Raw genomic sequence first — 11,184 nt, 5'->3', positions numbered from 1 at the left:
GGGCCGGGGGCGGGGCGGGGCGGGGCGGGGCGGGCGGAGCGCGCGGGGGCGGAGCCAGAGGGGCCGGGAGGGCGGGCCGGGGGCGGAGCCTGTGGCGGGAGGGGTGGGGCTGCGTCTCCCGCGGGCCGTGGCGCAGGCGCAGTGCGCGGGCCGCGGCAGCATGGCGGGCCCGGGCCTGGTGGCCGGCGACGTGGTGGTGGACGCGCTGCCCTACTTCGACCAGGGCTACGAGGCGCCGGGCGTCCGGGAGGCGGTGAGTGCGGGCTGGGCTGGGCTGGGCTGGGCTGGGGCGGGGAGGCGACGGGTGGCCTTCCTCCCTGACGCCCTGTGTGTGCTAGGCCGCGGCGCTGGTGGAGGAGGAGACGCGGCGCTACCGGCCGACCAAGAACTATCTCAGCTACCTGCCGGCGCACGACTACAGCGCCTTCGAGGTGAGGTGGCCTGGCTCCCGCCGGACCCCCCGGGTGCCCCGGCCGGCTCCGCCGCTGCCTCACCGCTGCTGTCCCCGCAGACCGAGATCATGCGGAACGAGTTCGAGCGCCTGGCGGCCCGGCAGCCCCTCGAGCTGCTCAGCATGAAGAGGTGAGCCGAGGCGGCCCGGGCTGCCCCCGGCCCCGCCGCTGGCCGCGGTGTCCGCCGCGCCGGGGGCGGCCCCGGGCCGCTCCTGAGGCGGTGGGCGGCGTGTTGCAGGTACGAGCTGCCGGCCCCGTCCTCCGGGCAGAAGAACGACATCACGGCGTGGCAGGAGTGTGTGAACAACTCCATGGCGCAGCTGGAGCACCAGGCCGTCCGCATCGAGAACCTGGAGCTAATGTCGCAGCACGGCTGTAACGCCTGGAAGGTGTACAACGAGTAAGGCCTTGGTCTGCTCTGCTGAACCGAGCTGGGGGCCGAGTTCAGCTTCTCTGTGTTTCTCGTGTTGCTTAGTTTAGGAGAAGGGAAGCACCTACAGGCTCTGTTAGCTTGCACGTGTGTCAGGAAGAGAAAACTGTTCGGACAATGTCAAATGAGGGAAATGATAATAAAAATAGTTATTATATATATTTATTATATAAATAGTTATAGGTGATATTAGAATTAAAATTAGAAGATGGATGATAGGGTAGGGATGTGTTGAACAGCATTCTAGTCAGAATAGCACAAGGGCAGGGTAACAAGCTTAAAGATACAACTTGATCAGCTAGTGGATATGATTGATGATGCTGATGTGATTGATGTCTGAGGGGCAAGGGCTGACTGCAATGATTATTGGATGCTTATGTCTTAAAACTGGCTGTGTTGCAGTGGGAGTGTTCTGCTATTGGGTCATTCCCATCAATAGTGAGGAACATGGGCTGCCCTGAGACCAAGTTGTCACATAGTTTGTGTTTAAGGGGCTTGTTGTGTCCTCAGCTCTGGAGAGTTAAATGGGTCTGAACTGGCAATTCTGTGGTTTCCTAACATTGTACTTGCGTCTGCTATTAGACATCTGGTTCATATGATTGAGCAAGCCCAGAAGGAGCTTCAGAAGTTGAGGTGAGTTGTTCTTTTTCATATTTTCCTACTCAAGTTGGAAGGGCAGTGACACCTTTTGCCCCATACAAAGCTTGTATAAATGCTGCTGCCATGGGGAAAAAGACCCAGTAATAATAATAAAGAGATGTGACCCTCCTCATGTGGTTTTAGTAAAAATGCCTTTTCCACTCAAACTCCTTGTTTGCTTTGTTTAGAGATCAGAGTATTTTAAGTGTTCTATACTTCCCAGGTTCTTCACCCAATTGCCAAGTATTGTGAATGATTAGCTGTTCATCTGACTTTTTTTCAGAGACAACAAAATACTTTCTTTGTTCTGCACTTGTACATCAGCAGTGGGCTTGAATGTTTGAAGATTTGCTTGTAGTATAGTGGAAGGTTTTTTGTGGTTGGTTTTTTTTCTTTTAAAAATACATTCTAAAATTTATCTCAGGGTTCTGTGTGCCACCCTCTACTGGGACTTGTCCATTCATATTTTGTAGTTGTCATCCCGGCTATACAAGCATTTTTGGTAGTACTTCTAGGGGTTGGCTATGTTTTGAAATTAGCAGCAGATACTACAAGTTTTAAATACGGGAGACAAAAATAGGGATGTTTTTGTCCCCAGGAAAAGCATTCAAGATCTGAACTGGCAGCGGAAGAACATGCAGCTCACAGCTGGGGCTAAGCTACGAGAAATGGAATCAACGTGAGTAGCTGCAGTTTTCCTGTTAAATCTGCTACAGTCACATCTTTACCTGGAAGAGGTTCAAGTGAGGGTGACCCTGCAGTGCTGTTGTGGGATGTTGTGGTGCGAGTGCCGTCACTGAGCACAAAGTGCTTTGAAAGGGTTTGTTACTTGGTTCTGACTGATAGTTACTGTTGTTAAGTGAATCAGTGAGCAACAAGTGTGAGGAGGAGGGCAATTTAGCTGCTTGGAATTGCCTGTCCCAAATTGTTTCTTAAAATCTTTAAATATTGGAAGTTAGTGGATTTGAGTCTAGTAAATTAAATGTTGTATATTAAGGTTTAACAGGGTTAAAAAGTATTTTGTATCACTTTGGTTGTTCACGTTACCATTATTATCAACTGAGGTTTATCATGTATTGAGAATAATACTGCTTTGTTTGGTGTCTTTGGGCTTTGGAGCAATAGTTGTCTTTGATTTTAAAACTGTGGAGTGTTAAATAACACTTAAAGGCTTTTTTCTCTTTCTTCCCTTCTAGATGGGTCTCTCTTGTCAGTAAAAATTACGAGATTGAACGAACAATTGTGCAGCTAGAAAATGAAATTTCACAAATCAAACAGCAGCACGGGGAAGCAAACAAGGAGAACATCCAGCAGGATTTCCAGTGACCCGACCCGCTGCCTCCCTGCGGCAGCGCGGGAGAGCAAAGCACAGCGCTGGAGCGTGCGCAGCCGCCTGTAGCTGCCGCTGTGCGAGGTGATAAAAGGATGTTTTCATTGTTTCTCCTCCTGTTCTTAGGGTGGGAGGGCTCGGTGCGCTTGGATGTGCGGGGATGGTCGCAGCTCCCGGCAGCAGGACCCCCCCCCCCCAATAAACGCTGTTCTGGGCTCTGCGGTTTCTGCGCCTCCTTCGCGGCTCCGCCCCCTTCGCGCGCCGCTCTAGTGCCGCGGGCTCCGCCCCGTGGAGCCGCTGCGCCTGGTGATTGGTTGGGACGCCACCGACGCCGGCCAATGGGAAGTCACTGAGCGGCGCGGGTACCTGCCCTCGCCCCGCCCTGCGTGGCACGTGACGGCCCGTCTCTCCGGGCCCCGCCCCCGCCGATGACCGAGCACGCGCTCCTGCGCACGGCCCGCTCGAGCTTCGGCCCCGCCTCCCGTTGGGGCGCGTGCGCGGCGCGTGGTGACGCGGCGCGTGCGCGGAGCTGGGTTCAAAGGAGGAAACATGGCGGAAAACAAAGGAGGCGGCGGCGGCGGGGAGGGGGCTGCCGAGGCCGGGCCGGGCGGCGGCGGCGCCCCGGAGCCCGCGGCCGCCTCCCCCTCCGGCACCGCGCCGCCCGCGGCCCCCGCAGCGCTGCCCGAGGAGCGGGAGAGCCCGGGCGCGGCGGCAGTGGTCGCAGCCGAGCGCGTTCTGGGGGAGGCCGAGGCCGAGGCGGCAGCGGGGCCCGGCTCCGGGCAGGGGCCAGGGCCCAGCCCCGTGCCCCCGCTGACGCCGGCGGCTCCGGGGCCCTTCTCGCTGCTGGACACCTGCGCCGTGTGTGCGCAGAGCCTGCAGAGCCGGCGGGAGGCCGAGCCCAAGCTGCTGCCCTGCCTGCACTCCTTCTGCCGGCGCTGCCTGCCGGAGCCCGAACGGCAGCTCAGCGTCCCCATACCCGGCGGCGCGAACGGCGACGTCCAGCAAGGTGAGCGGGAGGCGGCGGGAGCTGCTGGCGTCCCGGCGGGTTTCGCCGTGTCGCGTTCTCGTTTCCGACATCGGGCGAGCGATCGCTTCGATTTCGCTGGGTTTGGACCCGCGGCTTTTCCCGGCCCTGTTGAATCGCTGCGTACGTGACCGGCGGTGTCTCTGCTGCCCCGATCTTTGAGATCTGTCTCAGCGCCCCTCGGCAGCTTGATTCGTGTTTTCAAGTGACGGCTGAAACTTAGGAGTTCTTGGAATTACAGTGTAAATTGTGTTGCGCGTTTTGCTTTGGCTTTCAGGGGTGCTCTAGTAGAGGCGTGTCTGTGAGGAGATGTTCGGCTGTTCACTTCCATAGCTCTTGGAAAAATAATTACGAAATCTAATTCACTGTTGCCACAGTATTACCTGCTCCATTGGAAATGGTGTGTGTAGTGCACCTGCTGTCAGGTGCACGTTTCCTTGGGACTGAGTGAAAGGAGTGCAGTGCTGATTGTCCCCTGCATCGCTGTGCCTGTGCACTCGGCATGTACCTAACTTCAGTGCCACGGAACAAGAGCAGGCTGCTCCTTCCAGGTGAAATCACAGTTTGAATTTTATTTTTTTTATTTTATATGTTCAGGGATGGAATTGAAATGCTTCTGGAGCTTTTAATGGAGTGACTCACGTGCTGTGGTCTGCAGACCAAGCTAGGGCCCCTGGTAAGTGGTTTTGCAGGTCTTAACTGGGCCCTGTGGTCAATGAGACCTTGTAATTGTCAAAGAGACCTTGCTTGGTGACATCTTTCTGATTTTACCAAGGACTCAAGCCTTTCCTGCGTTGCATAGTGAAGGAATTAACCTGGCTAGGTAGTAGCTTTTTCATCCAAACTGTTCAGAAGTGGTTCATCTAGGATGTGGTCTTAGAAAGACCATTGGTTTTGAGAAGATGAAATACTAAATACAGTTCATAAAAGCAATAATTAAAGCACTGAGTAGGTGTTGTGGTTCTTCTTGTTAAAATGATGTAGCTTTGTGGACAGCTCTCTTTGCACTCTATAATGGGAATGGTACATGAAATGCCTGTCGGTAAATCAGGTACAAAGTGGACATTCTCAGCATACAGAGAAGTATCACGTTGCTTAGTCATGAAGGTTCCTTCCCTGTGGCTGGGTTATGATAGTTGTGAAGTGTTACTTCCACTTCTGCTGCTTCTCTAGCCTCCTTAACCACGAGCAGGTGTTTTTTCTTGAAGGAGGAATCGGTGGAAGTGGTATCCATAGCTGTACCTGCAGCAGGTTACACTTCAGGTTGTCACTGCTGAATTACATGCTGTACTATTTTTGATGCACTTAAATTTTTCTGTTCTTTTTCAGTGTTTCTGCATCTGGATAAGAGAATTACACGTGCTGGGGAAAAGAACTGGGTTTTTCCTTTGATATTTTCGTGGGTGCTTTCTTAAGTAATTTCAGATCTTGCTCTGCAAGAGCTGTCAGTACTTAAAATAGTAAATAGGTGGTTTTTTTGGGTAATAACTGTGGAAGCTACCTACCAGGAGTTGAGTGTGAGCTTGGTGCCTGCAGAGCAGGTCTCTTAGTGACAGAGTCCCCTGGAGAAGCATGCTGCTGTTCACAGATGGGACAGTAAGGATGCTTACATGCAGTAGTTCGTGGTCTGTATCAGCATCCCTTCTACCCTGTTGCCACTCCCTTGGGAGACTCTGCTGATGAAGGCAGAAGAATGGTCTCAGTTCCTAAAAGTTTGAGAAACATGGGCTAAAGTTTAAAACAATTATCCAAAGTTGTGGTTTGCTGTATTATAATGAAGTAAGTGAAGCACTGGTGAAAGATTTTTTTGCTGTTGTTGGCATTTATGTTGGGAAAAAAATTAGAAGTTTTTCGGTTTGTGTATTTAAAATGTATGTAGTGTTATGTCATTTATTGAATTAGCATTAAAAGTAGCATCTTGTATTCATTTTAATGATTTATCAGGAATCACTGGAATTTGCTTTTTATTTAGTGCATAGAGAATTTCTCAATGCCCAGTGTTTCAGCTGTCTAGCTAGACTTTTCCTATCAGGTTGAATAGGTTGCAAGAAAATGCTTCTTCTATTTTTATCACAGTATTCTGAAAAATGTTAATTTTTAATTTAGAGATTTCAAATGGTTACAGATACTGCAAAACAACTTTTTATGCATCTACTGCTCCTGGCAAGATAGGTTGTTTAAAGATTTCACTGCCTCACTGAGATACTTAAAATCTCTCTTAAGAAGATAATCTCAGTAGAGAGAACGTGTGGCGCTCTCAGTTTCTTGTGTATGTGGCAATCTTCATTAGGCTGAAAAACTAAAAAAGAGCTGCAAGGCACTTTTGGAGAGCCTAAGGGATACGTGTGTGATTGGTTTGACTCTTAGCTACATTATATAGTGAATTAATTTGGGATGCTGAATTCAGCTCCTATACCCAGTGTTTGTGTATTTAGAAACCGTGTATTAATCATACCTTAAATTACACAGTAACTATTTTTAATTTGCTTTGGTGCCGGTGAGAATGTGACATATCACTTAAATAGTTTGGTAGTAGTTACTGTGTTGTCAGTCTAGAAACCTGAAAATTCCTGCATTGAATAGACTGCTCAAGCTGTGTAATTGCAGGCCATCTCCATTTCAGTGCTAAGAATCTTGGTTAGGAGTGGACCTTGAAAGCTGTTAACTTAAAAAAAAAAAATATTTCTATTCTGATAGATTTTGGTCTGTGTCACTCGCTTGGCCTGTGAGGGTTTGTTTTGAGGTCTAATTACTGAAGCTAGAACAGGGATTGTTTATGTTTGGCTATGCAGAAATATGTATTTGGACCCGTACATTTCTGATAGAAGTAAATATTATGCACATGCAATAACTGTTTGTGTTCTTGGCCAATAAGTAAAACCTGGCAGAGACTTAATTCCTTAGAGGACTGCATGTGTGCCAAGTTTGAACTTAAAATGGAAGTTTAAATTATTAGATTGCACAAGTGCTGACAGGTATTTCCTGAATCGTGAAGCTTTATCATCATTATAACAATGTAAACATCTGAAAGGATTTTGAATTTTCTTATATTCACGTACTACTTTCATGTTGGGAATCATCCTGACACGTTTCAACTCAAAACAAACACTTGTTTAAACCCAGATGTCTAAAATGATGGTGTTCACTCAGCAGTAACTGGAATTGAAGAAAGCTGATGACTGGATTGTCAGTGGATGATATGGTGGAGTTCTAGGCCAGTGCTGTTTCCATTGTTGCTTTTTGTTCTCTGTAAGGTTTGATAAGTGTTTAGTTAGGCTGTGACTTGTTCATTTCAGGTTGACTGAAGTCCTGAATTCCTTCATATCAAGCCAGAGTAGGTGCAGTAGCTGAAGGTTTCATGTAGGCTTTCTCTGGATACAACTTCTCTGCTTTGATCCTACAAGACTGGCAGTATGTAGATTCAAGCCTTTTCACCTCCATCTCTGTAGCTCTCAAGCATTTTTTAAAATTTGGAAAAGTATTTTGGTGGTGTTAGGATTAAGATGTCAGACTGGAGAGATTAATTCCAAACAGGTTTTGAATTAAATTCCTGATTAAAATAGTTTAAGACTTTAATAGTTCTAGTAACCTGTTGAAAAAATTGCCTGTTTTGAGATACATGCAAATAGCTATCAGAGAAATGTCATTACCCCTGGGAGATTTGTAAATGTAAACATATGCAAGGTATACTCAGAGTTACAATTAAGAAAAATACTTTTGTTGCAGTTTTAGGTGTTAGTAGGCAACGGTATATTACAAGCATCTTCTATTTGAAATCTTAAGTTCTTTGGAATGTTCCATTGTGATTTGCTGCTGAATTATGTTGCAGATTTATTAGCAGTCTTTCTGTTTTTATGAAAAGAAAATTACTTTTCCTCCTCAATTTACATCAGTCTTGTGCTTTCTGACAGCCTTCGATGTCTGTGGTCTAGTTTAGTATGCTCTACCTAAGTCATAAGCAGTTAACAGGATTACATAGATGCTGCTCTCATTAGTGTTCTTAATACAGTCCTTGACAAATAGAACATCTAATGTGCAATGTGAGGAAGATGTGACTTCTTGCAGCTGTATAACTCATGGTCCAACATGTGTTGCAGAGTAAGATTTATGTTGCTGGCCTCTTTTTGCTCTGAGAAAGCTCTTCACCCAGGTAGCTTTGTTTTGGGCTTCAGAGAGAAATGTAGGTGTTGGAGCCGCCAGCAGAGCTGGGGCTGTGCCAGTGGTGGGGATGCCCTGGCTGGGGCAGCTTGTGGGGCTGGTTTTGTGTAGTTCTTACAGGACTGTCCGTGACCAGCCATCTTGGGGACATGTTTCTGTCAGTTATCCTTTGTGAGTTCTTCAGCTCAGAGTAGTGTCTTGGGCAAATTCCTTCTGGCTGTGTCAGGAGACTCCTTAGGAGCGTGCCACCAGGAATCTGGGAGTTTCTTCTATCCCTCTGTTGCAGGCTTTGGAAACTCTGGTAGGGAGGAATGGCTCATGATGTGAGAAGATGGCAAGTGAAACCCATCTCCCTTTGAGTGGGGTTGACAGTGCAAGGCAGGCTTTTCCTACCTGCTGGATTGGTGACTCTCAAACCAAATTTCCAGGTAAGAAATTGTTCCTGATTCTCACTTAAATCAGCCTAGGCAGGGTAAAAAGACAGAAAGGAAATTCAGTTTAGGCAACGTGTTGTATGGAGCAGCAGATGCAGCAGATGAAATGGGTGTGATTTTTGCTATTCTCAGTAGTGTCTGGAGAAGTATGTGACAAAAAGTAGAAGCTGATCTGAACTGCGCAATTGATTTGCGATACAGTGTATGACATTTCACCAGAGTACTCCTAGAAATGTCAGGGAAGGGAAAGTTTGGTACGTATCGCTGTGTATATTAAGTGCTGTGGAAGAGAGATCATAAGTGTTTATGCTCATGGTTGTTAGACATCCTATACGTCATTGTGAGGTTCGGGATATAAAAAAAATGAAAAAACAATGATGTCAATCCTTTTAAATGCAGTGCAAGAAGCTTGGAAGTGCACTCCTGTCATTTGCAGCCCTTGTAAAATAGTTCATGATTTTCTGTGGCTGTTCAGATCCAAAAGCAGATTGTTCTTGGGTTTCTTCATGGAAATAGTGATATTCACAGGAGCATCTGTGGATGGCAGGTGAGGTTTGTTTTTTTTTTTTAGGCACCTGAACTGTAACTGTGTTCCTGTGGTGAAGCTGGTGACAGTGTTGTGATGGTAGTGTGCTGAAAGTTGGGAAGGAATTGCTGTTCAAAAGATTTTAGTCCCTCAGTGCAGAGTTTCACATGATGTGCTTACTACTTACTGTTTCTTCTAATATTTTTGCCAGGGAAGAAGCATTTCGGTTTTAAGGTTAGGTGAAACTGAGCTATATGGGATTAGAAATGTGAAGTCTGAAAGAACCTTCCTGATTCTCAGCTGTTGGCTTTAGTGCTGCTGTTAACCTCTGCAATATTGATTTATGGCTTCAAAATAATCTGAAGCCATCTTCGAGAACATAGGAAGTCTTTGTGGTAATAATTAGGATTGGGGGGAGATCATAAACCAGTCTGACCTTTCTATAAATGTGTCTAATTCTACTTCAACTGTAATTTAGAAAAAAAATATTATCTTTAAACAGTAGTTTTGTCAGTGTGATATCTGATAGGTTTCCTTGGAAGTAGTTGCATGCCTTTTTTGAAAGCAGAGTAACAGTGGAAATGTGTGTACTAGGTCTAATAGGTTTGCTTTTGGGTCTGTTTTGAGGTTGTTTTGTTGTTTTTTTTGTGTTTTGTTTTTTTTTTTTTTAATTAAGCTTCTAGTTTAAATTAATGCAGAAAAACAATGTACTAAGTTCTGCTGGAGTATAACTATGATGGTATTTTTACTTCATTTTAATTTTCTTATGTAAGGTTTTTTTGGGTACAGAAACTGGCAGTGAAACCTTGTTTTTCCAGTAGGTTATACACACATTTGAGTCTTAGTTTGTCCTAAAATATATTCTCATTAATTTTTTACCATAAACTTCATTAGTTTGCAAACTATTTCAAGTCTGGACAGGTAAGGATTTCTTTCTACTTTTCTTCTATAGAAATGCTATTTCTGCCTCAGAAAGTCAGCCACATCTGTATCTTTTGAGTAATGCAATTTAGTTTCTAATACAAATTATGCTGCGTTAATTTGTTTCTATAAGGTTAAAAAAACAGGACCTTAGTGAGTATGATATATAGTGGCTCTCATAACACTGGAAAGCTCCTGTTGGAAGTAACGGGCATTGAGATGCGAAAATGAAGGGTTAACATGCTGAGTGAGAACTGCAAGTCTTAGGATTGTGATCTGGTGAGACGTGCAGAGCACTGATGGCACCTTGTGTGCAAAGTGTGTTTGAAGGTGGAGGTGCACAAGTGGAGGTTGGACCGTGGGAGCAGTGTTTGTGGGTCCCCTGAGTCCTCTCAGGCAGAAGCAGTGGGCACGGTGGAATTACCTACTGTCTGAGTACAGCCCACGTTGTATTGCTGGTCGTGTGGCTCTTTTAACATCAAGAGGCTTGATTTTATTCAAGGTTTTTGTGATGTGGCTAGTTTAAAAGCAAACCAAAAGAAAACATGCCTTACAGGAAGCTCTTTGCATCTGTGGAGTTTCAATTTGCATTGGGTAAAGGATATAGATCTTGGGCTTTTTTTTTTTTTTTCCCTTCTGTAATATTTTTTATTATTAACTCAAGACAGCACTAAAATCAGGTTTAACTGTGGTCTGTTTTTGATGGAATAGTTGTTATAGTAAATGTCTTACATTTTTCCTCTGTAATTATTTACTCACCAGCTGATAGATGACTTTCATATAGTATCCCTGAAGAATTTTGATTTTCAGTAGTAAGAAAATCTCAAGGTTCTGTGCATGTGTGAGGCTTTATTGTGTATGCAAAAGCTCTTGTACATATCGGGACTGAAATACTGATTGTTTTTCACATGCTGCTCTTGAAGCATATTTGGTTCAATGAGACAGGGAATTTTTAGTTGGATTGTCGCTCTGCAGTGATTCTTCTGTGTTCTGAAGCCATTGTTAATTTTAGCACTTGAAAAAATTAATGCTGCTTTACTACTAATGTAATTAATCTTCCTGAAATAACTCGTACTGTTTAAACTGAGTATTCACAAAGGAGTTCAGCATAGTTTAATTACGCTTACTTTTCAAAGTTGTTTCTAGTGTTCTAGTGTATAAAAATACCCAATTGCTTTGAAAGATTCTCTTTGAAAATTATATTCACAATGCATTTGTGTAGGAACCTTGTTTAAGACTAGATGACTCTTGTGGAAGGGAAGTGTTAAGC

At 45.6% G+C, this 11,184-nt stretch overlaps 2 protein-coding genes across 3 annotated transcripts in view; both read left to right on the top strand.

Annotated features, from left to right (window-relative positions):
* The first annotated feature begins 114 nt into the window (after positions 1 to 114).
* On the top strand, positions 115 to 3,067 carry BCAS2 (BCAS2 pre-mRNA processing factor). Of its 2 annotated transcripts, none has more exons than XM_051639059.1 (7): positions 115 to 253; positions 339 to 431; positions 512 to 582; positions 691 to 852; positions 1,393 to 1,515; positions 2,120 to 2,200; positions 2,718 to 3,067. In XM_051639059.1, exons 1-7 carry the CDS (start codon positions 161 to 163, stop codon positions 2,845 to 2,847), a joined length of 753 nt encoding a protein of 250 aa, XP_051495019.1. In that variant the 5' UTR covers positions 115 to 160; the 3' UTR covers positions 2,848 to 3,067. The 2 variants fall into 2 exon arrangements, with proteins under 2 accessions (XP_051495019.1, XP_051495020.1); XM_051639060.1 differs by having other exon boundaries at positions 117 to 253; positions 1,465 to 1,515.
* Positions 3,068 to 3,394: 327 nt separating this feature from the next.
* Positions 3,395 to 11,184, top strand: part of TRIM33 (tripartite motif containing 33) — a 34,196-nt gene continuing 26,406 nt past the window's right edge. The window contains exon 1 of the mRNA XM_051638903.1: positions 3,395 to 3,857. Coding sequence (XP_051494863.1) covers positions 3,401 to 3,857 — 457 coding nt within the window. The 5' untranslated portion in view covers positions 3,395 to 3,400. The remainder of the gene's footprint in view (positions 3,858 to 11,184) is intronic.

The sequence above is a fragment of the Apus apus genome, chromosome 23 (genome assembly GCF_020740795.1).
Source record: "Apus apus isolate bApuApu2 chromosome 23, bApuApu2.pri.cur, whole genome shotgun sequence".
Lineage (NCBI taxonomy): Eukaryota > Metazoa > Chordata > Aves > Apodiformes > Apodidae > Apus > Apus apus.
This window is presented reverse-complemented; position numbering and strand designations above follow the sequence as displayed.

Excerpts from the sequence above, each read along its gene's own strand:
- BCAS2 (XM_051639059.1), top strand. The coding sequence starts at position 161 with ATGGCGGGCCCGGGCCTGGTGGCCGGCGACGTGGTGGTGGACGCGCTG. Across the intron at positions 254-338 it reads CGCCGGGCGTCCGGGAGGCG|GCCGCGGCGCTGGTGGAGGA; the intron begins GTGAGTGCGGGC and ends TGTGTGTGCTAG. Across the intron at positions 432-511 it reads ACGACTACAGCGCCTTCGAG|ACCGAGATCATGCGGAACGA; the intron begins GTGAGGTGGCCT and ends CTGTCCCCGCAG.